The 27,659-nt window shown below is 40.0% G+C and overlaps 1 protein-coding gene across 2 annotated transcripts in view; it reads right to left on the reverse strand.

The window, feature by feature from the left end:
- LOC126483961 (voltage-dependent calcium channel subunit alpha-2/delta-3) overlaps positions 1-27,659 on the reverse strand; it is an 832,874-nt gene that overhangs the window by 516,730 nt on the left and 288,485 nt on the right. For both annotated transcript variants that reach the window (XM_050107259.1, XM_050107258.1), the window contains exon 4: positions 14,816-15,041. In XM_050107259.1, the coding sequence (XP_049963216.1) occupies positions 14,816-15,041 (226 nt within the window). The remainder of the gene's footprint in view (positions 1-14,815; positions 15,042-27,659) is intronic.

Below are 27,659 nucleotides of genomic sequence, written 5' to 3' on the forward strand. Positions count from 1 at the left end.
CTCAGCAGAAAAGATTAATGAAAGTCAAATTTCTTTAACAAACCAACAAAAATAACTTCATTGTTCTCCAAGGCAATTAACGCTTGACTTTCAGAAAGGTGGAAACAAAATAAAATCTGAAACTAATAACATATTTTAGCCTTCCATAATTGTGTGAATGTATTTTAATTCACTTGATAGCTCCCAGCTACAGAAATCCGTTTTGCTTTCATTCGACGTGAGAGCAATAAACGAAGAGAAAACAGCAAAATCACTTAACGTAAACACGGGTCACGTGGAGACTACCCCTTCCAAACAACAACTCAGACTGCTCTGCTCATCGGGTCCGGATCTACGATATTTCCGAACAGGGGCAATATTAGATAGTGGCATTCCCCCTCCATCGAGCGTTAGAGGTAGCACGTCGAAAATTTAAAAAATCGACTTTTCAAAAATATCTTCATTTTGTAGTGCACACCTTTCTGATGAGTCTGATACATAAAACATATATGATCGAGGGAACGTAAGACATTTTATTTCATCTTAAGTATGCCAAAGTACAGTGCCATATCTCTTCACACAGCATTCTTCCATCACACGTCTCTGTATTTTGCTCTGTAAAATTCAAATGTGTAACATTTTGTAAAGGGTGCCATCAAACTATATTCAGGCCAGTGGGAATTCAAATGTCCTGTGGCGCCTCTCCTGCTCCCAGTCGGCCGGCTTGACATCCTGCCCCTCTTAAAAAAATCTCGCAATTAATAGTGGATGGGATTATTCGTAACCGGGAGAACAAGCATTCTTCAGAAAATTTGCAGTCTTTACTGCCTATTAGCTAATAACTTGCTGTTTCAAGTGACATAAAACTAAATATAGGATACATAAAACGAGTAAAAGCAAGAGACAAGCAAGACAGTACACATTTCCTCAATCCTTCAGTCCTAGCATTTTTTTCTCTCTAACCTTGCCACAGCTTTATATGGCGTACTTTCCTTTTGGGAAAGAATATATTACCTCATCAAAGTTTGTCAACATTTTGCTACATGAAAAAATGAAATGTCATTGTCTAGTACCACAAAAGCTGTTAATACAAATAGTACCCAAGACTGGTGTGGTTTCTTGATCTAATTACGCGTATTTTGTCACTGTGTGGTAGAAAAAACGAAATAGGCCTGCCTAATATTGCCGCAATTGTTACACACACCAAATAAACGAGACTGTTAAGGCACAAATGGTCATTTTTATAACACGACAGAATATAATTCACAAAGAACCAATATCAAATGCCTATTAGGCCTACTACAAGCAAAAAGTTTTATGTTAGGAAATTGTTTCACATTTCATTCACGCTCTCTAGCTTCTGAAGCGTGAGATCGAAAAGTAGCGGTACGAAATTTTTATATAAATTTGGAATCATCATATTCTTCCGTAATTTGTGAGATCACCGTATCTTCTCCTTCCTCGTTCTAATAAACAATCTTGTCACCACTAATTCTGTAACTATTCCTACCAGTGTCAAAATTTATTCTCTGGTTAACTTCAGTAACCCTGCTACAATCACCGGATTAGTTACCCGCATTTGTTCTCCAGTTAGGCATTATTACGTGTTCGTACAATGCATTTTCCACGCTACTCCCAGAATAGAACTTTAGTGGCTGCTAGGCAGGGACTGTATAACTGGCCCTTAGTAGTGTAGCGGTCTGGCCAAAAGTGTTTTGTCAAAATTTCATTTTCTTGGATACACGGAGAAGACAATACATAATCTTAGTTGCCTGTTATTCCTGTTAGTAGTTTATTTCCACTCTGGTAGTTTGAATCTATGGAATTCGCTAGTAGTTATAACAATGCCGATCATTTGCAAACCCAACCACATTAACAGCGTTTGTCATTCACCCTTTCGGCTTTATTCGCTCAGCTCGTATAGACCCTGTCCCCTTTTGTCTACAGGAAAGTTTATTTCTATATGCGATGGATGCTGGGCGCTTTGTGAAACAAGGTTTTTTCCTCAATAATATGGATTTGGTGCCCCCCCCCCCCCCCTCACTGAAACTGCCACAGGGGGCATATACCCCAGTTTGCCCCCGCCCCATAGTTCCGAGCCTGTTGAGCATACGTGAATATGCCAGCTTTGGTGCACCAGCAATATTTTACCAGGTAGCATCTGGCTGCTTGCTGCAATTGCTTGTACAGCAAACTGCCACACTTCTGTAGTCAGAGGCGGGAGAAGGTACTACTCATACGCGACTCAACTGCACATGTGCATAAGCTCGCTCGCAACTTTGACAAAATTGACAGTATAAAAATTCCACAAGAGGCAAATATCTTTAAAGGCAAATAAGAAACAGATACAGAATCAGGAAGAAACTAGACAAACTGGCTCTGTGTAAAAGATCCCTGACAGCTAGCAGTGCTGTTGCCAGCTTTCAGCTTCTTAGTGCTAACGACTGCATACAAAAACAGTAGTCATCCACGTCAACAGTGAAGCATTGCCATAGAAATTTTAACTGAGGAAGGTGTACAAAGACCAAGTGTCCAACCCACTGCAACTACCGTGGACCTTCTTATGCCGACTCGACTATAGTAATGAGTGGGATCTGTTTGCCTAATGGCTGACAAATGAAAAAATTGGAGCAGAAATCATCAGTTTCTGGACATGTGTCAAATTTTGGGTGTACAGCATGAAGTTTCATGGTATGTCCCATATTCTAACAAGCATAAAGGACACACGTAAACCAATGATTGTGATTATGTCCCTCATGTACTCAACAATTCACATTCCACATACAAATGAGTGAAGATCCGGACAACACATAGAACAAGTAGTGTTATTTTTGCCTATTGTGTGGGATTGTTTGCGCATTCTTTAGATTAAAATAAAATGTGGTGGCAGAGAGGCATGAACAAAATTAATATAACTAATTATTTTAATATTCTAGTTCACATTCTCCTTTGATCTTATTTTTATTCCCTGTTTCCACTGTGAATATGTGTGCAGAGAGACAAAATAAATAACTACACCAAACTTCAATGTGAAACTGCCCCAATTCTTAGAAGCTGTTCACAGTGAACATGCAATCTGTGTGAACTACGCAGACAAATTTGTAGAATTATTAGAGGAGACAAAAAGAAGCATTTTTGCTATGTGACTAATATCACAGGTGCGCCATTTCCCACCTAGATTTCCTTGACATGTTCGATGCTAGATTTCCCTTACACCAATGTTCACAGTTGTTTTGACTGCTTTGTATGTAACACATTGACAATGGAATCCGATTTGTAATAAAATTAAACCTTACTGCTGGGAAGGGTAAGTATTCATCACTGCTAGCAGTGTCCACATTCCTGGATAAAAAATTACATTACTATTGTGGGATTCAGAAGGAGGGATTTAAGGCTTGCTCTGCTGATGAGACTACTGACATGCTGCAGAAGCTGAATATTGAACAGTAGTTGCGTTTGTGTGAGTGTGTGTGTGTGCGTGTGTGTATGTATGTGTGTCTACTGCTGACAAAGGCCTTAATGGCCAAAAGCTATAATTGTGTGAATCTTTTTATTATGCCTATCGCGACTCTGCATCTCCACTATATGGTGAGTAGCAACTTTCCTTGTTACATTCCATCCTGGCTTTTCCATTTTTTTAACAGTAGTTTTGTGTGTTCATAGTGAAACAATATTCATGGAAAAAATATGAGTTCTCCCCCTCATGAACCATGGACCTTGCCACTTGTGAGGAGGCTTGTGTGCGTCAGTGATGTAGATAACCGCACAGCAGGTCCAACCACAATGGAGGTGTATCTGTTGAGAGTACAGACCAACATTTGGTTCCTGAAGAGGGGCAGTAGCCTTTTCAGTAGTTGCAGGGGAACAGTCTGGATGACTGACTGGACTGGCCTTGTAACATCAACCAAAACAGTGTTGCTGCAATGGTACTGCAAATGGCTGAAAGCACAGTGAAACTACAGCCTTAATTTTCCCCAAGGGCACACAGTTTCACTGTATGGTTAAATGACGATGGCATCCTCTTGGGTAAAATACAGTATAACCCCACTTTTACATTCCCGGAATTAATGTTTTCCTGCTGTTTATGACATTTTTTATTGGTCTCATCAAATTTCCTATGCCCACAATGTTAATTTGCACCCGATTTTGCATCAACATATTTATAATTTTTCCACGATTTACACATTACAAAAAAACATTTGTGGAGAAAAAATGATGCTGGCATTCTGTTGACTGTCTGGAAGTGTTATATGTGGTTAAGTTTCTTGACACCAAGGGAATCTACTCAGCGGATTTGAACTGGTAAATGTGTAAAAGTTGGAACAATTCATGACGTATGTCCTGCCACTGCCAAGCACTACTTGGCATTGTGGCTGACAGGAGTAACTAGGTTCGTTCGAATGAAGATATCATGACCAATCACTACCAATTCCAAACTGTCTATTGCACAAATGCAGTTTTGTGATTGTTGTGATCATTGTGACACCATTGTCGAACCATATTTAGCGTGTTTCAGTGTATGGCCACTTGGAGCACTCAAATGTTTTTAGTGTAAATACAGCACCAGTTACGTATTTTATTCATGCTGAGCAAAATGTGTTTTGAAAATTTATTCTTGTTACCAAGTGCTGTATTTACATACATATTTTTTATGATGTTACACAAACAAATAAACAATGTCAGTGATAATTTCCATGTGTGTGTGTGTGTGTGTGTGTGTGTGTGTGTGTGTGTGGTTTTCTACATAACTGATCAGGCACAGTACCTGACAACCTCAAAGAGATGACTACAGTGCAAGAGACACAAAATCACATATTCAAATACGGCACAAAATACTTATGTACATATTTGCACTTGACAACGAGAAAAAATTCTTGAAATGCACAGTGCTAAGCATGAAAAAATATGTAACTATTGATGTATTTCAATATTTAACCCTAGGATGCATGGTGCTGAAAACACACATGAATGCATATGCAGGGCCTCCAAGGCCCTGCCCTAATTTACAATTTTCCTCTTTTCATATAATCATTCTTTGGAGTTAAATTTATTTCTGTCAAATTTATTGTCATATTGAAAGATTCCTAAGATACAGTAACAGGAACCGGTGGGTCTGATTAACTTTTTATAAATTTTTTTTAAAAAACTCTTAAGAGTGACTTTTTATTAGTTACATCCATTTACATACAACATATACAAATAATTTTATTAATTCACTTATTGCAGTTTACTTATTGCAGTTTACATTTTATAACATTAATTACATCCAGTTTCTTCAATTAAAACATACTCATTATTCACAATATTACGTATATAGGCAATATTTTGACAAAAAGTTATTGTTCATTGTTCACATAAAATTGCATTTCTCTTAGTTTTCAACATGTGACAAACAAGAAGCACAAATAACGCCACTATGTTCCTTACAAATGTTGGTTTTACACTTAATGCATGTCATAGCACTTTTCCTGTGTTTATTATATGGACAATAATTTCATCTTCTTCTTTTTCCTGGAACAGGTAGTTGGTTCGGCAATATGACATCTTTTTGAACACCACATCCTTGCATGACATCAACGATTTTCTTTGGAAGATTAGGGATCTGAATATGAAGTTCCATTAGTGGTCTTACCATTTCCTCTGCTAAATCTCTTAGGAACAAACGCCTTTTATCACTTCTTCCACTATAGTATGTCATATGTTGGGTGGAAAACAAAATTTCACTGTTCATTGCTGCAACGTCCATCATATTCATCCATAATGCAGATGGCCATCTCCTTGTTTGTCTCTTGCATGTGTAATAACGAATTTTCTGGTCCATTTCATCTACTCCACCCTTCGTAGAGCTGTAGAACTTTATTATATCTGGTTTCTTTTTTGCATGAGTTTCATCAGTGTTTCTGTCATGATGCATTGTGATAATGAGAACTACAGACTTTTTCTATTTGGGAACATAACTCACCATTGTAATGTCACCTCTAAATGCAAACAAAGAGGAATGAATCGCTCTTGAGGCAGATGATTTCATCTCATTAGGAATTTCTGGTTTATTTTGTTTGATTGTTCCCACCACTGTAATTTGCTTCTGAAGCATCTCTTCTACCAGCTGCACACTAGTAAAGAAGTTGTCAACAGTAATATTTTTTGATGATCCTTGAATGCTTTAGCAAGATCTTTCACCACATTCAATACAAGATTTTTCTGAATAGGTTCATGGGGCTTCCTTCCCATGTAAACAATTCCGTCTAAAGCATATGCAGATGTAGCATCACATAACCAAAATATTTTTATGCCATACTTGGCTGGTTTAGAGGGCATATACTGGGTGAAGCTGCACCTTCCACGGAATGGGACTAGCTGTTCGTCAACCGTGAGCGAATCATTGGGAATCAATCTATTTCTACACTTGTCAAGAAATAGTTCCCATACATAGCGAACAGCAGCAAGTTTGTCATCTGCAGATCGAACTTCACAGGTACGCCTGTCATCAAATCTAATCATTCTCCTTATATCCTTGAATCTATTTACTGACATGGTGGCCTTATATGTAGGATTTGCCTTTTCATCCAAGAATAATTCTCTAATAGGGACATCTGAACTCTTCAACACCAGAAAGCAGTAAAAGACCAAGAAAACCCTCCATTTCAGCAAGCAAAACGTTTTTCCACGTTTTACCACGTAAAGCAGCCACTCTTCTGCCTTCAATATTTGTGCAGTTGATGATTTCCTCTAGTATTTCCTTGGAGATGAAATAGTTCCAGGCATCCTTAGGTTCAAACCAGGGGCTGGACCAGGTGCCTTCTTTATGATATTATGGACAGGCGTACGAAAAGTTGCAGGAGGATCTAATTTCCAAATCGTTCCATTCCGACTAATGTATGTATGGTCTTCTGTACCCTTCTGTGGTGGCTCTTCATTTTCAGACTCTGATAAAGTAATATTATCAGAAGGACTGTCATCTGCCTCAATATTCACATCTGGAGGTTCACTGGCTGATTCTTCACTACTTGCATCTTCAAAAATATTTCCTTCCTTGCAAGAATCATCTTCTTCAAACCACTGAGCCACAACACTTTCAAAATAAGCTGCATTTGCACGTACTGACTCTTTTGCTTTGCGTATCGAAGCCATAGCAAAAGGTGTGTCTCTCGAACAGTAGCTTGTGCAGCACTAAACGAGTCATACTCGTAACAACATGGGCCTTGCAGCAACAAACAAACTACAGTAACAATGAGGCGGACAAGAGCAGCACAGGATAACAATACTATGCAATAATAAAACATTTGATAGCAAAAAGATCAATAATACACCGACATCGCCAATATGTGAAAGTAGTGTGTATTATTTTTTAGTTATACTATTACTACTACAGCTACTGCTGCTGTTGGCACTCCTGTTGCTGGAAATACCACTACAGTAATTGTTGAATTAATAACTGCTCCCAAACAAATGCTGAAGACATTATAAGCTAAAGAACATTTATAAATGTGTGAGGGCTTCTGAAGCCCTCCTTATGCATTCACGGTTTATGGGTAAAGGTATTGAATTATACAAAAAACTTAAAAAGGTATCTCGTTCAGACTTGATAGGAGGAATGTCACAGTGTTAGTGAAAGAGTACTGGAAAGCAGTTTGAAATCAAACAAAAAATTACAGAATTTTTTTGAAAATGAAGACATACAAGGGGCTTGGAGGCCCTGTACACGCATCCTAGTGTTAAATAATGAGTGACAGCTGCAGGCTATCAAAAACATCTATTATCACATATGAAATTGAACCAAACATCCATACTTCCCAGACAGTTATCAGATCCAGTTACATCAGCAGCTTTTATTAGATAATAAACGAGCCCTGACAAGTCTTTTGATGCAAACGAGAAAGCGCTGGTAGATAGACACGATATAAAACACACAAACACACACACACAAATTTCAAGCTTTCACAACCCAAGGTTGCTTCATCAGTAAAGAGGGAAGGAGAGGGAAAGACGAAAGGATGTGGGTTTTAAGGGAGAGGGTAAGAGCCATTCCAATCCCGGGAGCGGAAAGACTTACCTTAGGGGGAAAAAAGGACAGGTATACACTCGCGCACACACACACATATCCATCCACACATATAGACACAAGCAGACATATTAAAAGGCAAAGAGTTTGGGCAGAGATGTCAGTCGAGGTAGAAGTACAGAGGCAAAGATGTTGTTGAAAGACAGGTGAGGTATGAGCGGCGGCAAATTGAAATTAGCGGAGATTGAGGCCTGGTGGATAACGAGAAGAGAGGATATACTGAAGGGCATGTTCCCATCTCCGGAGTTCTGACAGGTTGGTGTTAGTGGGAAGTATCCAGATAACCCGGACGGTGTAACACTGTGCCAAGATGTGCTGGCCGTGCACCAAGGCATGTTTAGCCACAGGGTGATCCTCATTACCAACAAACACTGTCTGCCTATGTCCATTCATGCGAATGGACAGTTTGTTGCTGGTCATTCCCACATAGAAAGCTTCACAGTGTAGGCAGGTCAGTTGGTAAATCACGTGGGTACTTTCACACGTGGCTCTGCCTTTGATCGTGTACACCTTCCGGGTTACAGGACTGGAGTAGGTGGTGGTGGTGGGAGGGTGCATGGGACAGGTTTTACACCGGGGACGGTTACAAGGGTAGGAGCCAGAGGGTAGGGAAGGTGGTTTGGGGATTACATAGGGATGAACCAAGAGGTTATGAAGGTTAGATGGACGGCGGAAAGACACCCTTGGTGGAGTGGGGAGGATTTCATGAAGGATGGATCTCATTTCAGGGCAGGATTTGAGGAAGTCGTATCCCTGCTGGAGAGCCACATTCAGATCCTGATCCAGTCCCGGAAAGTATACTGTCACAAGTGGAGCACTTTTGGGGTTCTTCTGTGGGAGGTTCTGGGTTTGAGGGGATGAGGAAGTGGCCCTGGTTATTTGCTTCTGTATCAGGTCCGGAGGGTAGTTGCAGGATGTGAAAGCTGTTTTCAGGTTGTTGGTGTAATGGTTCAGGGATTCCGGACTGGAGCAGATTCGTTTGCCACGAAGACCTAGGCTGTAGGGAAGGGACCGTTTGATATGGAATGGGTGGCAGTTGTCATAATGGAGGTACTGTTGCTTGTTGGTGGGTTTGATGTGGACGGATGTGTGAAGCTGGCCATTGGACAGGTGGAGGTCAATGTCAAGGGAAGTGGCATGAAATTTGGAGTAGGACCAGGTGAATCTGATGGAACCAAAGGAGTTGAGGTTGGAGAGGAAATTCTGGAGTTCTTCTGCACTGTGAGTCCATATCATGAAGATGTCATCAATAAATATGTACCAAACTTTGAGTTGGCAGGCCTGGGTAACCAAGAAGGCTTCCTCTAAGCGACCCATAAATAGGTTGGCATACGAGGGGGCCATCCCGGTACCCATGGCTGTTCCCTTTAATTGTTGATATGTCTGGCTTTCGAAAGTGAAGAAGTTGTGAGTCAGGATGAAGCTGGCTGAGGTAATGAGGAAAGAGGTTTTAGGTAGGGTGGCAGGTGATCGGCGTGAAAGGAAATGTTCCATCGCAGCGAGGCCCTGGACGTGCGGGATATTTGTGGATAAGGAAGTGGCATCAATGGTTACAAGGATCGTTTCTGGGGGTAACATATTGGGTAAGGATTCCAGGCATTCGAGAAAGTGGTTGGTGTCTTTGATGAAGGATGGGAGACTGCATGTAATGGGTTGAAGGTGTTGATCTATGTAGGCAGAGATACGTTCTGTGGGGGCTTGGTAACCAGCTACAATGGGGCGGCCGGGATTATAGGGTTTGTGAATTTTAGGAAGTAGGTAGAAGGTAGGGGTGCGGGGTGTCGGTGGGGTCAGGAGGTTGATGGAGTCAGGTGAAAGGTTTTGTAGGGGGCCTAAGGTTCTGAGGATTCCTTGAAGCTCCACCTGGATATCAGGAATGGGATTACCTTGGCAAACTTTGTACGTAGTGTTGTCTGAAAGCTGACTCAGTCTCTCAGCCACATACTCCCGACGATGAAGTACCACGGTCGTGGAACCCTTGTCCGCCGGAAGAATGACAACGGATCAGTCAGCCTTCAGATCACAGATAGCCTGGGCTTCAGCTGTAGTGATGTTGGGAGTAGGACTAAAGTTTTTCAAGAAGGATTGAGAGGCAAGGCTGGAAGTGAGAAATTCCTGGAAGGTTTGGAGAGGGTGATTTTGAGGAAGAGGAGGTGGGTCCCGCTGTGACGGAGGACGGAACTGTTCCAGGTAGGGTTCAATTTGGATAGTGTCTTGGGGAGTTGGATCATTAGGAGTAGGATTAGGATTATTTTTCTTCATGGTAAAGTGATATTTCCAGCAGAGAGTATGAGTGTAGGACAGTAAATCTTTGAGGAGGGCTGTTTGGTTGAATCTGGGAGTGGGGCTGAAGGTGAGGCCTTTGGATAGGACAGAGGTTTCGGATTGGGAGAGAGGTTTGGAGGAAAGGTTAACTACTGAATTAGGGTGTTGTGGTTCCAGATTGTGTTGATTAGAATTTTGAGGTGTTGGGGGGAGTGGAGCTGGAAGTGGGAGATTGAGTAGATGGGAGAGACTGGGTCTGTGTGCAATGAGAGGAGGTTGAGGTTTGCTGGAAAGGTTGTGGAGGGTGAGTGAGTTGCCTTTCCAGAGGTGGGAAACCAGGAGATTGGATAGTTTTTTGAGGTGGAGGGTGGCATTCTGTTCTAATTTGTGGTTGGCCTGTAGGAAGATGCTGTGAACAGCCGGTGTGGATGTGGGAGAGGAAAGATTGAGGACTTTTAGTAGTTACTTGGAGATAAAGAGCTTTGCACAGGACAGAGTAGCGTGAAGAGCTGCATTGAAAGTCTTTAGACTGAAAACCACAATAACAGTAACAACAACAATCACTTCTTTTGTTTCTTTTGGCAGTTTAGTACTGAAATTAGTAACCAGGAGATTAATAAATAGTTCTTCATGAAAGTTGGAACTGTTTTTCCTACAAATTTTGGGAGCTCATCCCTTATTCAAAGGAAGGAAGCTATTATATACCTATCATGTAGATCATACTGGATCACTTCACCAATGCACAAAGGAAACAACCACATTCTAAGTATTATTGATGCTTTTATCATCTTTACCTAGTTATATCCCTTAAAAACTACAAAATCAACAGAAGCAATTAGTAAGATGGAATTACAGAAAACTAATGTGGGAATTCAGTCCTAGTAATTACTGATAGAGGGACTTGCTTTACTTCTCACAAATTCAAGAGTGTCATTCTGTAGAAGGAATTGAACACATTTTCACAATGACACTACTCCCTAGCGCCTATGGACAGGTTGACAGGATCAATTCTACTTTTGAGTAAAATCTTTGACAAGCTTAGTACTAATAGCCCTGATGACTGGAACAATGTATGAAGCATGTTTTTTAAGTAAGGTCCATTTTGTTGTAGACTCTAGTAGTTCACACGCATACTGCAACGAGCAGGTGCGTTGTACCAGCATGCCTCAGGAACATCTGTGCTCAGCTACAGCTCTGTAGCTAACCTGTACGGTTCTGTTCTGTGCTTTAAAAATGTTTAAGACTATCAACTCGCCCACTGTGTGTGAGGTTCGCTCTGTGATACAGTTTTTGTCAACAAGGAACCTGTCTGCTGCAGAAATTCATTGACAGATTTGTGAAGTGTACAGTGGCACTGTTATGAGTGAAAGCAAAGTGCGTAAGTGGGTATGAAAATTCAAAGATGGCCGTGAAAACGTCCATGATGAGGACCGCTCCAGTCGCCCTTCTTGGGTTACAGACGATTTGGTGGCTTCAGTTGAAGCGAGTATTCGTGAGAACAGACGCTTCACCATAACAGGTCTCTTAAACTTATTTCCTGACGTGTTGAGATCAGTGCTTTACAACATTGTTTCTGAACACCTAAAGTTTAGTAAACTGTGCTCCTGTTGGGTCCTGAAACTCCTAACAGAGGACCACAAAAACCAAAGATTTCAGTGTGTGATTAAGTTCTTGACTCGTTATCACAAAGAAGGTGACAGTTTCTTCAGTCAGATCGTAATTGGAGACGAAACATGGGTTTCGCATATCACACCCGAATCGAAGCAACACAGCATGGAATGGCGACACACACACTCACCTGTAAAGGTGAAGGCCAAACAGACTCTGTCCCAGCACAAAATCATGGTGTCGGTGTTTTGGGATAGGCAAGGTGTTTTGTTGGTTGATTTCATGCAACAAGGAACCACTATCAATGCATAAGCATACTGCCAAACCCTGAGAAAGCTACACAGAGCAATTCGAACAAAAGATGCAGCATGTTGACAAAGAGAATTGTCCTTCTCCATGACAATGTAAGATCTCACACTGCAAGTCAGACCTGCGATTTATTGGACAGTTTTGGGTGGGAAGTTTTAGACCACCCACCCTACAGTCCTGATCTTGCGCCGAGCGATTACCATCTGTTCCTCCACCTTAAACAACACCTCAGTGGCAACTGTTACAATAAAGACGATGATGACGTGAAAATAGCAGTGAACTCTTGGTTATTGGAGCAGGTGGCAAGTTTTTATGAAGAGGGTATTTTAATATTGATTGAGAGGTATGATACGTGTTTCAACAAACTTGGCAACTATGTCAACAAATACATGAAATGTGTTCATTCTGAAAACAAATTTGCTTTTTTGAAATAATCTTTCATTGTGTACTTATGTTCAAACGGACCTTACTTAAAAAACATGTCTCATAGTACCATCAGTTTAATGTGCAATGAATTTCACATGCAATATAACTATAGTGAAAACAGCACTTGAACAGTTGATAGGAGTTAAGATGTACACACAAACTGATCTTCACATAACGAAATTAGAAAAAAAAAATTATTAATTCATTTGAAGAGATACTGCAAACTGAGGGAAGATGCTTGGCTACAGATCATCAAGGTGCAAGAAGAAATCTGTGCTGGCTTCAACCACTATCAGAAGAAAGCCTCAAAGTACAAAGATGGTGACCTGATGACAATAAAAGGAACAAAAACTGGACCAACACTACGGCTGACGGCCAAGATTTTAGGTTCCTATCACGTTACAAAATTAGAGCTAATGATATCTACAATATATGCCAAGAAAGTGATAACCACAAGTGTCCCAGAACTACAGCAACATGTGCTGAATTTATGCAACACTGACCAAGTGACTATTCATCATCTCAAGTCAGATGATAGTCAGGATGACTGAAAGGGGGATGTGGATTGGGGTTTAAGGGTTTTCCTGCTGATGACATTAGTGACACACTGGTAAGCTGAATATTGGACAGCAGTTTGTGTGTTCATGGAGTAACAATGTCCTTGGAAACAAAATAAATTTGTTGATCAAATTCTTGTGTTTCTTTTGGCAGTTCAGTACTAAATTTGTAACTAGGAGATTGATTTATGATTGTTTGTGTTATGCTGTGTGTACATGATATTTTTACTGATGTTTACATGTTTTTGATGGATGATTACACTCTTCGTGAGTTAGCTGACATATATTTCACTTATGGGGAGCCACAATGCAACAGTCGAGCACCAAGGTATCTGACTGTAGAATGATTTCCAGGAAGGAAGTTACCAAATCATGTCACATTTCAAAGGCTTGATGGACATCTTAGTGAACCAAAACTCCCACAACACACAAATGGGAAACTGGTAGATCTCACAGAGCATGAAATGTTCAGTTTGAGGAAGATGTGTCAGAGTGAACTGAGGACAAACCCAGTACTGGCAAACGGATTAAATGCCTTCAGTGCCAATGTGCAGGAGCACATAATGGGCATGCATCCATTCAAGTATCAGAAGGTATGAGACTTTTCAGCTATTTACTTTCTCCGGCATTTGGAATTCTGCCAATGGTATCTACACCAAATTGTAAATATCCCTGACTTATAAACATGTGTTTTGTTCACTGCTATCTTCACAAGAGAGGGGTCATTTAACAGCCACAATCCTAAAATAACATAGCTTTACCACAAATGTGTGAGCTGGTATTTTTTTACGATCATCTGACTGTGTACTATCTTCTACTTAATATACTCAGCAGAGGAAATACCTGTATCTTTCTCCATGAAGTACTACTGGAAATGTTGGAGAATGTCCCACTAACAATCAAGCAGTTATTGTGGTTTCAGAAGGACGGGGCCTCACCACACCTTGCTGTCAACGTCAAAAACTATTTAGACAATGATTTTCCAAATTTTTGGATTGGGAGAGGTGGACCAGTACTGTGATCACTGCCTTCCCTTGGTCTCATTCTTTGTATCTCTTTTTGTGTTGTGATACAAGTGTTTGGTGTAAGAGACACTGATACACATCCCAAAAGACCTGGTTGCCCATTTGGCTGAAACTGCAGCCATTATTCTTGAAACAACTAACATTATTAGCAAGCAGATGCCAGCTGTGAATTAAGATAAGCAGACAACATTTGCAGCAGCATCTCTAGAGCAATATTCATCACAGAAAAATGTGAACACTGTCTCTTGAACATCATTAGCATCAAAACCTTCATGGACCTCTAGTGGAAGTGTGGAGAGATGGTGAACCTGCGACATTTTTGTCACTTAAGAAGTGTTTCTTTTTATCTCCCATAACCATTCTAAAATTTGGTATACACTAGCATACATGCATTCAAACAAACACATCAAAAGATTTTATTTCCTTTAAGAATGTAAATGAAGACTGATTTAAAGTACCAAATAAAAGAGGATGTGGAAAACTTGAGACCACTATGTAACTGTCTGCAAGAATATGAATATAACAATAATCATTCACAATAAATACATGAACATTGAGCCAAGGAGTAAGCTCTTGTGACTCACCTTTATCATACACATTGGTTGGAACGTGGACAGCACTGAATGAAGTGTTGACTTCCATGTTGTAGAAATGTTTATTCTGCGTCAAGTTTAGCACTCTGAATCCTTCTGGGAGAGTGTCATTGGGCTTGAGGGGCTTGCTAAGGTTCTTGGCATTGTAATAAGGGAACTCAGTAACTTCATCATCCTGGTGAGCCATAGCAGTGTTCTCTGCCGTGTCCATTATTCGCTGCAACATAGGAAGTGAGTGTTCATCACTTTTCTGTAGACAAATAAATGGTGCAGCAAAAATATTACACATAGCTCATCTTTCAAAGTGAGAGTATTGTAAAAAATTATAGGAAAACAACTACTAAAAGTTTTAAAACAGTAACTTCTATGACATTATAAACCCAGTATTAGAAGCCACATTCATCTGAGGAGCTTAACAACAAAAATGGAAATTTCTTTAAGTCAAGAAGTTTGGAGTTCATAATCTTCTCAAAATTTTGAGGTCAACAGAAATGGAGCACTAGCTCAGCAGGAAAAGAAATCAACTATAACTTATATGGATTTAGGAACCCATAGACAACTTAAACCTGAATGGCCAGAGTCTCATTCCTCCTTGACGTCAATCAAGTGTTTTAACCACTGCCATGTTGCTTGGTTGTTTGGACTGTACACAATCAGTAACTGAATATTTCAACAAACAAAAAGCAGATTTTACTGGAGAGCAAAAAAAGGTTATCAGATTAACTTACAATAGGAAAGTGACTGGGACAAGAGCCTAACAACAGGTGTAGATGTAATGCACTGATAATGGCTAGTTACTGGCCAAAAGCTGGATCTGTTCTAATAAAGCTAGAATGGAGATGATGACTGGCTACTGCTCTTTACCATTTTGAAAGCATTGTCCTCAGTTGCATGTAATTTTATGTTAAAAATTTTCACGTTAGGTATATCTAATTGCAACCAAATACAATGAATTTTTTGTGCCATACATGTTTTATCTTTAGTTTTTGAAAGGCAAATGTTTGTAGATGCTGCTCTATATTTATCCCTGATGGTGGTGGTGTATATGAGGTAAAACACCATTCTGCATACTTTTGTAGCAGTTACTACACAACTGTTTGTGTTGTCTTTGAAAAGCTGCACTATTCTAATTTCCCTGGATGAACCACACTGTATCTATGCATTTACAATGTTGTACTCTTGAACAGAGTGTTTTTTCTGCATTATTTCCTGCATTGCTTGCATTTTCCTAGTACCTCTTAACTTCTTTGCAATAACTGATAAATCCATGGTTGCAAGGTGTTACAATTTTTCTTCCCCTTAGTGTAATGAAGTTGTCAGATGAAAATTATAGCTACCCTTGGTCTAATGTGCTAAGATTCCTGAAATTCTGTGGTTCCATTTGCAGAGAAGGAATTCATTGCAAGAGTGGGAAAATGGGTGTAAGAGAACTACAACTATGGTATGAGCACTGCTTTTGGCCAATAGCTGGTCAAAATAACTTGCTTGTGCTTTATACCTGGTCTGTGTATAAAAACTGTACTCCTTTAGAACAAACTATCCCTCCTTCAAAGTGTGTGACATTGCAATTGATACCACCTGGAATCACATGACAAATTCAGCCTCCAGATGTTTCCTTTTTCCATGCCTATAAAACGTATTATCACACTATCTGCAGCTATGTATTAAAGGATAGCCAGTTTCATGTTAAGCTCCATGACAGATAAGGAATGGATATCTAGCTGAAAGTCCTGCACAATCTGTAAAACCCAAGGAGTCTGCCTTTGATTCTGATGGTACAAATTTTTGTGATCACTGTGGTGTGCCATTTTTCATATGGTGAGTTCACTATTCTGCTTTGAATATTTCGTGAATGTTGACACTGTCCATTTTGTGAAGTGTACTTCGACATCCCATAGAAGGTTGATCTCTGCACTTCCCAGACTCTCAGTTCTTTCACCCTCCTGATGCACATGGTGCATTAGCAGCTAATAATTTTCTTGTCATAATTCTTAACACAATTCTTTCACATGGGCCTTGTGACCTCACATTCAAGTGGTTCCTTGTAAGTTTCTCTAATGATCCAGGGTTCTGTGAGGCCTGTTGGAATGTTTTCCTGTTTTGTCTTTGAGGGACAAATTGTTCTTTAATTTGTTAGTCACAATTTTAACGCCACAAAATGTAATATACAAAACATATTACACAGTATCTCTTGACACATATACAAATATGTACCTTAGCAAATTCTAAAGGAAAGTGGTATAAAAGTGAACAGTTGTGACTTTGCACACACTCTTCCACTGTTCGTCTCTTCACATCAGCCATCTCAATGCATTGGAAAGCAAAAATTATATCTGCTTGTAATAATCAACTGTGTAAAATCTTTGAAAGAGCTGCATCTGGCCATTTGCCAACAAATATCAACATGAAAACTGACAGTGCAAATTCTTTCCCAGAAAAGAATAAAATTCCATCTCTCATATTTCAAAGATCACTCATAAAAACTACAAAATTTAAGATTCTCTTTTGAATGTAATCATATGAAAAAAAATTATGTTTGTTACACCGATATATCAGAGCTCTGCAATATTTAACATATACAGTTCTTTGGCTATGTGAATTAAGACAAATATTTACTCATTTCATGTAGCAATTACATCACCCCATCACATGGAAATTTTCCACAAACAGGACCATTTTTCCTTCATAAATAAGGGCATCCATCGTCTCTGTGCTTGTATTTATTGACCTTCCACTTACAGTTGTTAATTTTACATTTCCTTCCTTCATTTAGCCACCACAATATTCAATGCATAACCCATGATGCATACACCTACTATCTTGTTCGCCACAATGAAGAATTTTATGGCTTGACATTGGTACCAAAGTGTGGAAAAAATTTAACCAGTGGATGCAGGACATCATATACAATGCCATTCCAACTATAATTCACTTTTGGCATAAATCTTGATTACAATGTTGTTTAGGTGAGTGATTCAACTCTAGGCAGCATGGGGAGAGGGGTATGCCTTATCATTTTTCCTCAGAATTATAATGATGATAAATTAAATGAAGTTGTGCTCCTCCACTCTGAAAACAAGTATGGCACAAGATTTCAAATTCTGCAATGGCAGCACAGCATGGTCTCCAACCCCAAACCAATGTGAACATAGTTAGGCTTCGTAATTTTTTAAGCTTCACGATTTTTCCATAGGTATTAAATGTATAGAGATTTCCATGTCTATACCTTATATAAATGAGTGAGAATGAAAAGGGTAGAAGGTAAATGTGTTTCCATTTTATTTTTTGTATGTGTGGTAATTTCTGCATTCTAGTGACAGCTGTGTTTCGTGTATTTTTGTTTGAAGTGAGAATCCACACACAGAAGACGATGGTCACAGACAGGCACAATGTAAAGACTGCTGAACATTTCACTTTTCAGACAAAAAGAAATAGAAAGAACACACACACACACACACACACACACACACACACACACACACACACACAGAGAGAGAGAGAGAGAGAGAGAGAGAGAGAGAGAGAGAGAGAGAGAGAGAGAGAGAGAGAGTGCTACTTTGGCTTGCCCTTGTTATTCCATCCTGGACTTTTCCAGTGTTTGCTCTTGGCAAGATTCTCCTAAACTGCTAACAGATATCATACCTTTTACAATGAATGCTGCCCCTAGGGCAATCAACTGCTGTATTAATATTCATCAGGGGCATCAGAGCAGAAGGGTTTGTCATGGACAAGGATGATGATGTAAAAAGAGGAATCTCAGAGTTCAATTCTTAATTGGCTGTCTTTGGACTCCCATTTACAGTGGTTGTAGTAGTTGTCCTATTATTATACTGTACAGAATTCTGCAGAAAAACAAGTTATTTACTGGACAAATTCTTAGGATATTAACAACATAATTACCCTCTGAAGAACCTATTTCACTTGCTATGAGCCTTTTTTATGATGTAGTTACTGAATTTATGGAAGCAGTCTACTGCTGAAGAGAAAATCAAGATACATAGATCAAATTCCAAGTTAGGGGAAAGCTACACTTATCCCTTGAAGCACTTACACTGATCAGCCAGAGCATTATTACCAGCTACCCAATAGCTGGACTGTCCGCGTCTGGCACAGGTAACAGCAGCAATGAATGATGACATGGAAGCAATGAGCCCTTGGCAGGCTGCTGGAGGGAGCTGGCACTACGTCTGCGCACACATAATCTAATTCCCATATATTCCAGGGAGGGGGGAGATGAGCTCTGGCACCATGTTCAGTCATGTCCCAGATGTGTCTGACTGGGCTCAAATCTGCTCAGTTGGGGGGGGGGGGGGCAGCACTGTGTTCCCCAAACCACTCCATCCCACTCTTGCCATTGTGACATTACACATTATCTTACTGAAAAATGCCACTCCTGAATTTTGAGACCCTGTTCTACTTCTGTGAGCAAATGAACTTGTTTTATTTTGTTATAGAAACTTGTAGTCCAAGGTGCTGTGTAAGATCAGTGAGGTGGCACTGTACAGTATTCTCGTTGAACAGGCACTCACGCCGCTCATTGCTCTGCTGAAGGCGGAATTTTTATCTAAAGGCTGTTCACTATTTCCCTTGCTTGGTGTGACTGATGGTGCAGTATATTGTAAGTTTTTTGTACTCATTGTAATAAGATGATGCATCCTGTCTAAGAATCCTTGGCATGTGAAGAATAAGTTTATTACATGTTTATTTACTAGAAACTATTGGTACTATTTCTGTTTAATGCTGACTAGTTGAACAGAACTAAGTCTGTCACTAACTAATTTATTATCACTGTTTAAAAAGAAAAAAATGTTAGTTAAATTAGTTAATTTTAGTGAGCTAGTGCCCTTGGGCTGAGCAACTGCTTAAAAATTTTGCTACCAGAAAATGAGCTACAGTTACCTGTTAGATAGCCCCAACTAGTGTGAGGCCTAAGTGCACCATTGTTTTGATTTAGATGTTACTCTTTAAAAATTGCCTTTTGAACTGGTTAATTTATGTGAGCTAGTGCTCTTCCTATACACATAAAGTTATTCTTTCTGCTATCGCACTTAGCTTGATCGGCTATTTAGATATTTTGCTAGTACCCAGTGTGGGTAGTGTGAGCTGCCAGAGTGCCCTAATTAGTTGCTAAGGACTTCATCCACTATTCTACAAATCTGAGCTTACTGTATAAAACATTGTCATTTTTCTATTTGTCAATTTTAGCTAAGGCTTTGTGTGTGTGTGTGTGTGTGTGTGTGTGTGTGTGTGTGTGTGTGTGTGTGTGTGTGTGTGTGCGAGGGTGGGGGTCATCACTCTGCTGACTGGTTTGATGCGGCCTGCCACAAATTCCTCTCCTGTGCCAATCTCTTCATCTCCAGTAGCACTTGCAACCTGTTGTTGTTGTTGTGGTCTTCAGTCCTGAGACTGGTTTGATGCAGCTCTCCATGCTACTCTATCCTGTGCAAGCTTCTTCATCTCCCAGTACCTACTGCAACCTACATCCTTCTGAATCTGCTTAGTGTATTCACCTCTTGGTCTCCCTCTACGATTTTTACCCTCCCACTGCCCTCCAATGCTAAATTGGTGATCCCTTGATGCCTCAGAACATGTCCTACCAACCGATCCCTTCTTCTGGTCAAGTTGTGCCACAAACTCCTCTTCTCCCCGATTCCATTCAATACCTCCTCATTAGTTATGTGATCTACCCATCTAATCTTCAGCATTCTTCTGTAACACCACATTTTGAAAGCTTCTATTCTCTTCTTGTCTTAACTATTTATCGTCCATGTTTCACTTCCATACACGGCTACACTCCATACAAATACTTTCAGAAACGACTTCCTGACACTTAAATCTATACTCGATGTTAACAAATTTCTCTTCTTCAGAAACGATTTCCTTGCCATTGCCAGTCTACATTTTATATCCTCTCTACTTCGACCATCATCAGTTATTTTGCTCCCCAAATAGCAAAACTCCTTTACTACTTTAAATGTCTCATTTTCTAATCTAATTCCCTCAGCATCACCCGACTTAATTTGACTACATTCCATTATCCTTGTTTTGCTTCTGTTGATGTTCATCATATATCCTCCTTTCAAGACACTGTCCATTCCGTTCAACTTCTGTTCCAAGTCCTTTGCTGTCTCTGACAGAACTACAATGTCATCGGCGAACCCCAAAGTTTTTATTTCTTCTCCATGGATTTTAATGCCTACTCTGAACTTTTCTTTTGTTTCCTTTACTGTTTGCTCAATATACAGATTGAATAGCATCGGGGAGAGGCTACAACCCTGTCTCACTCCCTTCCCAACCACTGCTTCCCTTTCATGTCCCTCGATTCTTATAACTGCCATCTGGTTTCTGTACAAATTGTAAATAGCCTTTCGCTCCCTGTTTTTTACCCCTGCCACCTTCAGAATTTGAAAGAGAGTATTCCAGTCAACATTGTCAAAAGCTTTCTCTAAGTCTACAAATGCTAGAAATGTAGGTTCGTTAGTAAAGAATTCACGTTAGTATTTTGCAGCTGTGACTTATTAAACTGATAGTTCGATAATTTTAACATCTGTAAACACCTGCTTTCTTTGGGATTGGAATTATTATATTCTTCTTGAAGTCTGAGGGAATTTTGCCTGTCTCATACATCTTGCTCACCAGATGGCTGGTGTCTCGACAGAGGTCCTATCATCCTGTCCCTTCCCCCATCAGTGTTTTCCATATATTCCTTTCCGCTCCGATTCTGCATAGAACCTTCTCATTCCTTACCTTACCAGTCCATCTAATTTTCAACATTTGTCTGTAGCACCATACCTCAAATGCTTCGATTCTCTTCTTTCTGGTTTTCCCACAGTCCATGTTTCACTGTCATACAATGCTGCGTTCCAAACATATTTTCTCAGAAATTTCTTTTTCAAATGGCCCTTGTCTGATACTAGAAGACTTCTCTTGGCCAGGAATGACCTTTTTGCCAGTGATGGTCTGCTTTTGATGTCCTCCTTGCTCCGTCCATCATTGGTTATTTTGCTGCCTAGCTAGCAGAATTCCTTAACGTCATCTACTTTGTAACCATCAATCCTGATGTTAAGTTTCTCATTGTTCTCATTTCTGATACTTCTTATTACTTTTGTCTTCCTTTGGTTCAATCTCAACCCATATCCTGTACTCATTAGATTGTTCATTCCATTCAGCAGATTATGTAATTCTTCTTCACTTTCACTCAGGATAGCAATTTCATCAGCGAATCGTATCACTTATATCCTTTCACCTTGAATTTTAATTCCATTTCTGAACCTTTCTTTTACTTCCATCATTGCTTCTTCAACGTACAGATTGAACAACAGGGGCAAAAGACTACATCCCTGTCTTACACCCTTTTTAATCCAAGCACTTCATGTTCATCCACCCTTACATTCCCTCTTGGCTCTTGTACATATTGTATATTACCCATCTCTCCCTACAGCTTACCTGTACTTTTCTCAGAATTTTGAACATTTTGCACCATTTTACATTGTCGATCGCTTTTTCCAGGTCGACAAATCCTATGAATGTGTCTTGATTTTTCTTCAGTCTTGCTTCCATTATCAATCGCAACATCAGAAATGCATCTCTGGTACCTTTACCTTTTCTAAAGTCAAACTCATCTTCATCTAGCACATCTTCAATTTTCTTTTCCATTCTTCTGTATATTATTCTTGTCAGCAACCTGGATGCATGAGCTGTTGAGATGATTGTGTGATAATTTTCACACTTGTCAGCTCTTGCAGTCTTCGGAATTGTGTGGATGATATTTTTCCAGAAGTCAGATGGTATGTCACCAGACTCATACGTTTTACACACCAACTGAATAGTTGTTTTGTTGCCACTTTCCCCAATGATTTTAGAAATTCTGATGGAATGTTATTTATCCCTTCTGCCTTATTTGATGTTAAGTCCTCCAAAGCTCTTTTATATTCTCATTCTAATTCTGGATTCTGTACCCCTTCTAAATCGATTCCAGTTTCTTTTTCTATGACATTAGACAAATCTTCCCCCTCATAGAGGCTTTCAATGTATTCTTTCCACCTACCCGCTCTTTCCTCTGCATTTAACAGTGGAATTCCCAATGCACTCTTAATGTTGCCACCCTTGCTTTTAATATCTCCGAAGGTTGTTTTGACTTTCCTGTATGCTGGGTCTGTCCTTCCGACAATCATTTGTTTTTCAATTTCTTCACATTTTTCATGCAGCCATTTCGTCTTAACTTCCTTGCACTTCCTATCTATTTCATTCCTCAGCAACTTGTATTTCTGCATTCCTGAGTTTCCCACAACATTTTTTTACTTCCTCCTTTCATTGGTCAACTGAGGTATATCTTCTGTTACTCATGGTTTCTTCACAGTTACCTTCTTTCTACCTATATTTTTCTTTGCAACTTCTATGATGGCCCTTTTTAGACATGTCCATTCCTCTTCCACGTAAGCTACTACAAACAGCATAGTGAACGCATTATTGTGGCCAAGATAGATACGAAGCCCACACCTACTACAATAGTACAAGTTTATATGCCAACTAGCTCTGCAGATGACGAAGAAATTGAACAAATGTATGATGAAATAAAAGAAATTATTCAGATTGTGAAGGGAGACGAAAATTTAATAGTCATGGGTGACTGGAATTCGAGTGTAGGAAAAGGGAGAGAAGGAAACATAGTAGGTGAATATGGATTGGGGGACAGAAATGAAAGAGGAAGCCGCCTGGTAGAATTTTGCACAGAGCACAACATAATCATAACTAACACTTGGTTTAAGAATCATGAAAGAAGGTTGTATACATGGAAGAACCCTGGAGATACTAAAAGGTATCAGATAGATTATATAATGGTAAGACAGAGATTTAGGAACCAGGTTTTAAATTGTAAGACATTTCCAGGGGCAGATGTGGACTCTGACCACAATCTATTGGTTATGACCTGTAGATTAAAACTGAAGAAACTGCAAAAATAAGGGAATTTAAGGAGATGGGACCTGGATAAACTAAAAGAACCAGAGGTTGTACAGAGATTCAGGGAGAGCATAAGGGAGCAATTGACAGGAATGGGGGAAATAAATACAGTAGAAGAAGAATGGGTAGCTTTGAGGGATGAAGTAGTGAAGGCAGCACAGGATTAAGTAGGTAAAAAGACGAGGGCTAGTAGAAATCCTTGGGTAACAGAAGAAATATTGTATTTAATTGATGAAAGGAGAAAATATAAAAATGCAGTAAGTGAAACAGGCAAAAAGGAATACAAACGTCTCAAAAATGAGATCGACAGGAAGAGCAAAATGGCTAAGCAGGGATGGCTAGAGGACAAATGTAAGGATGTAGAGGCCTATCTCACTAGGGGTAAGATAGATACCGCCTACAGGAAAATTAAAGAGACCTTTGGAGATAAGAGAACGACTTGTATGAATATCAAGAGCTCAGATGGAAACCCAGTTCTAAGCAAAGAAGGGAAAGCAGAAAGGTGGAAGGAGTATATAGAGGGTCTATACAAGGGCGATGTACTTGAGGACAATATTATGCAAATGGAAGAGGATGTAGATGAAGATGAAATGGGAGATACGATACTGCGTGAAGAGTTTGACAGAGCACTGAAAGACCTGAGTCAAAACAAGGCCCCCGGAGTAGACAATATTCCATTGGAACTACTGACGGCCGTGGGAGAGCCAGTCCTGACAAAACTCTACCATCTGGTGAGCAAGATGTATGAAACAGGCGAAATACCCTCAGACTTCAAGAAGAATATAATAATTCCAATCCCAAAGAAAGCAGGTGTTGACAGATGTGAAAATTACCGAACTATAAGCTTAATAAGTCACAGCTGCAAAATACTAACACGAATTCTTTACAGACAAATGGAAAAACTAGTAGAAGCCAACCTCGGGGAAGATCAGTTTGGATTCCGTAAATGGAAATGAGCGTTTGGCGTCATTGGCCGGGAGGCCCCTCGCAGGGCAGGTCCGGCCGCCATATCGCAGGTCTTATTACATTCGGCGCCACATTGGGTGACCTGCACGCCGGATGGGGATGAAATGATGATGAACACAACACAACACCCAGTCCCTGAGCGGAGAAAATCTCCGACCCAGCCGGGAATCGAACCCGGGCCCAGAGGACGGCAATCCGTCACGCTGACCACTCAGCTACTGGGGCGGACTGGATTCCGTAGAAACACTGGAACACGTGAGGCAATACTGACCTTACGACTTATCTTAGAAGAAAGATTAAGGAAAGGCAAACCTACGTTTCTAGCATTTGTAGACTTAGAGAAAGCATTTGACAATGTTGACTGGAATACTCTCTTTCAAATTCTAAAGGTGGCAGGGGTCAAATACAGGGAGCGAAAGGCTATTTACAATTTGTACAGAAACCAGATGGCAGTTATAAGAGTCGAGGGACATGAAAGGGAAGCAGTGGTTGGGAAGGGAGTAAGACAGGGTTGTAGCCTCTCCCCGATGTTGTTTAATCTGTATATTGAAGCAGTAAAGGAAACAAAAGAAAAATTCGGGGTAAGTATTAAAATTCATGGAGAAGAAATAAAAACTTTGAGGTTCCCCGATGACATTGTAATTCTGTCAGAGACAGCAAAGGACTCGGAAGAGCAGTTGAATGGAATGGACAGTGTCTTGAAAGGAGGATATAAGATGAACATCAACAAAAGCAAAACAAGGATAATGGAATGTAGTCGAATTAAGTCCGGTGATGCTGAGGGAATTAGATTAGGAAATGAGGCACTTAAAGTAGTAAAGGAGTTTTGCTATTTGGGGAGCAAAATAACTGATGATGGTCGAAGTAGAGAGGATATAAAATGTAGGCTGGCAATGGCAAGGAAAGCGTTTCTGAAGAAGAGAAATTTGTTAACATCCAGTATTGATTTAAGTGTCAGGAAGTCATTTCTGAAAGTATTCGTATGGAGTGTAGCCATGTATGGAAGTGAAACATGGACGATAAATAGTTTGGACAAGAAGAGAATAGAAGCTTTCGAAATGTGGTGCTACAGAAGAATGCTGAAGATTAGATGGGCAGATCACATAACTAATGAGGAGGTATTGAATAGGATTGGGGAGGAGAGAAGTTTGTGGCACAACTTGACCAGAAGAAGGGATCGGTTGGTAGGACATGTTCTGAGGCATCAAGGGATCACCAATTTAGTATTGGAGGGCAGCGTGGAGGGTAAAAATCGTAGAGGGAGACCAAGAGATGAATACACTAAGCAGATTCAGAAGGATGTAGGTTGCAGTAGGTACTGGGAGATGAAAAAGCTTGCACAGGATAGAGTAGCATGGAGAGCTGCATCAAACCAGTCTCAGGACTGAAGACAACAACAACATTCCTCTTCAACCTTACTGCGTACTGAGCTATTCCTTATTGCTGTATCTATAGCCTTAGTGAACTTCAAGCGTATTTCATCATTCCTTAGTACTTTTGTATCCCACTTCTTTGTGTATTGATTCTTCCTGATTAATGTCTTAAACTTCAGCCTACTCTTCATCACTACTGATGACTGGGTGTTGTGTGCTGTCCTTAGGTTAGTTAGGTTTAAGTAGTTCTAAGTTCTAGGGGACTGATGGCCATAGATGTTACGTCCCATAATGCTCAGAGCCACTTGAACCATTTTTTCATCACTACTACATTGTGATCTGAGTCTATATCTGCTTCTGGGTATGCCTTACAATCCAGTATCTGATTTTGGAATCTCCACCTGACCATGACATAACCCCTAACTGAAATCTTCCTGTATCACCCAGCCTTTTCCAAGTATACCTCCTCCTATAGTTATTCTTGAACAGAGTAGCACTATTACTAGCTGAAATTTATGACAGAACTCAATTAGTCTTTCTCCTGTCTCATTCCTTGTCCCAAGCCCATATTATCTTGTAACCTTTTCTTCTACTCCTTCCCCTACAACTGCATTCCAGTCCCACATGGCTATAAGATTTTCATCTTCCTTTACGTACTGAATTATTGTTCCAACATTCTCATACACCTTCTCTCTCTCTCCACCTTCAGCTTGTGATATCGGCATGCTGTTGGTGTTGGTTTGTTGTAGATTCTGATAAGAACAACCATATCACTTAACTTTCCACAGTAACACACTATTTGCCCTATCTTCCTATTCATAACGAATCCTACTCCCATTATGCCATTTTCTGCTGCTGTTGATATTACCCTTTACTCATCTGTCCAGAAATGCTTGTGTTCTTTCCATTTCACTTCACTGACCCTACCTATATCTAGATTGATCCTTTGCACTTCCCTTTCCAGATTTTCTAGTTTCCCTACCATGTTCAAGCTTATGACATTCCACGCCCCGACTCTTAGAACATTATCCTTTCATTGATTACTGAATCTTTTTCTCATGGCCAGCTCCCCCTTGGCAGTCCCCTCCTGCAGATATGAATGGGGGACTATTCTGGGGATATTTTGCTAATGGAGAGATCATCATGACACTTTTTCAATTACAGGCCACATATCCTGCATATCTTTAATGCAGTGGTTTTCATTACCTTCTGCATCCTCATGCTGTTGATCACTACTGATTCTTCCACCTTTATGGGCCATTTCCCACGCCTAGGGCAAGAGAGTGTCCTGAACTTCTGTCTGCTCTTCTGTTCTCTTCGATAAGGCTATTGGCAGAATGAGGGTGACTTCTTATGCCGAAGTCTTTGGCAGCCAAAGCTGATTATTAATCAAAATTTAAGCAGTAACGGGTTTCAAACCCAGGACTGAGGATGTTTTGATTACTATTCAAAGAGACTATTCCTAGACCACTGCTTTAAAAATTGCCTTTTGAATTTGTTAACTCATATGAGCAACTCCTCTTAACTGACTTCCA

This window comes from Schistocerca serialis, chromosome 6, assembly GCF_023864345.2.
Source record: "Schistocerca serialis cubense isolate TAMUIC-IGC-003099 chromosome 6, iqSchSeri2.2, whole genome shotgun sequence".
In the NCBI taxonomy this organism is placed as follows: Eukaryota; Metazoa; Arthropoda; class Insecta; order Orthoptera; family Acrididae; genus Schistocerca; species Schistocerca serialis.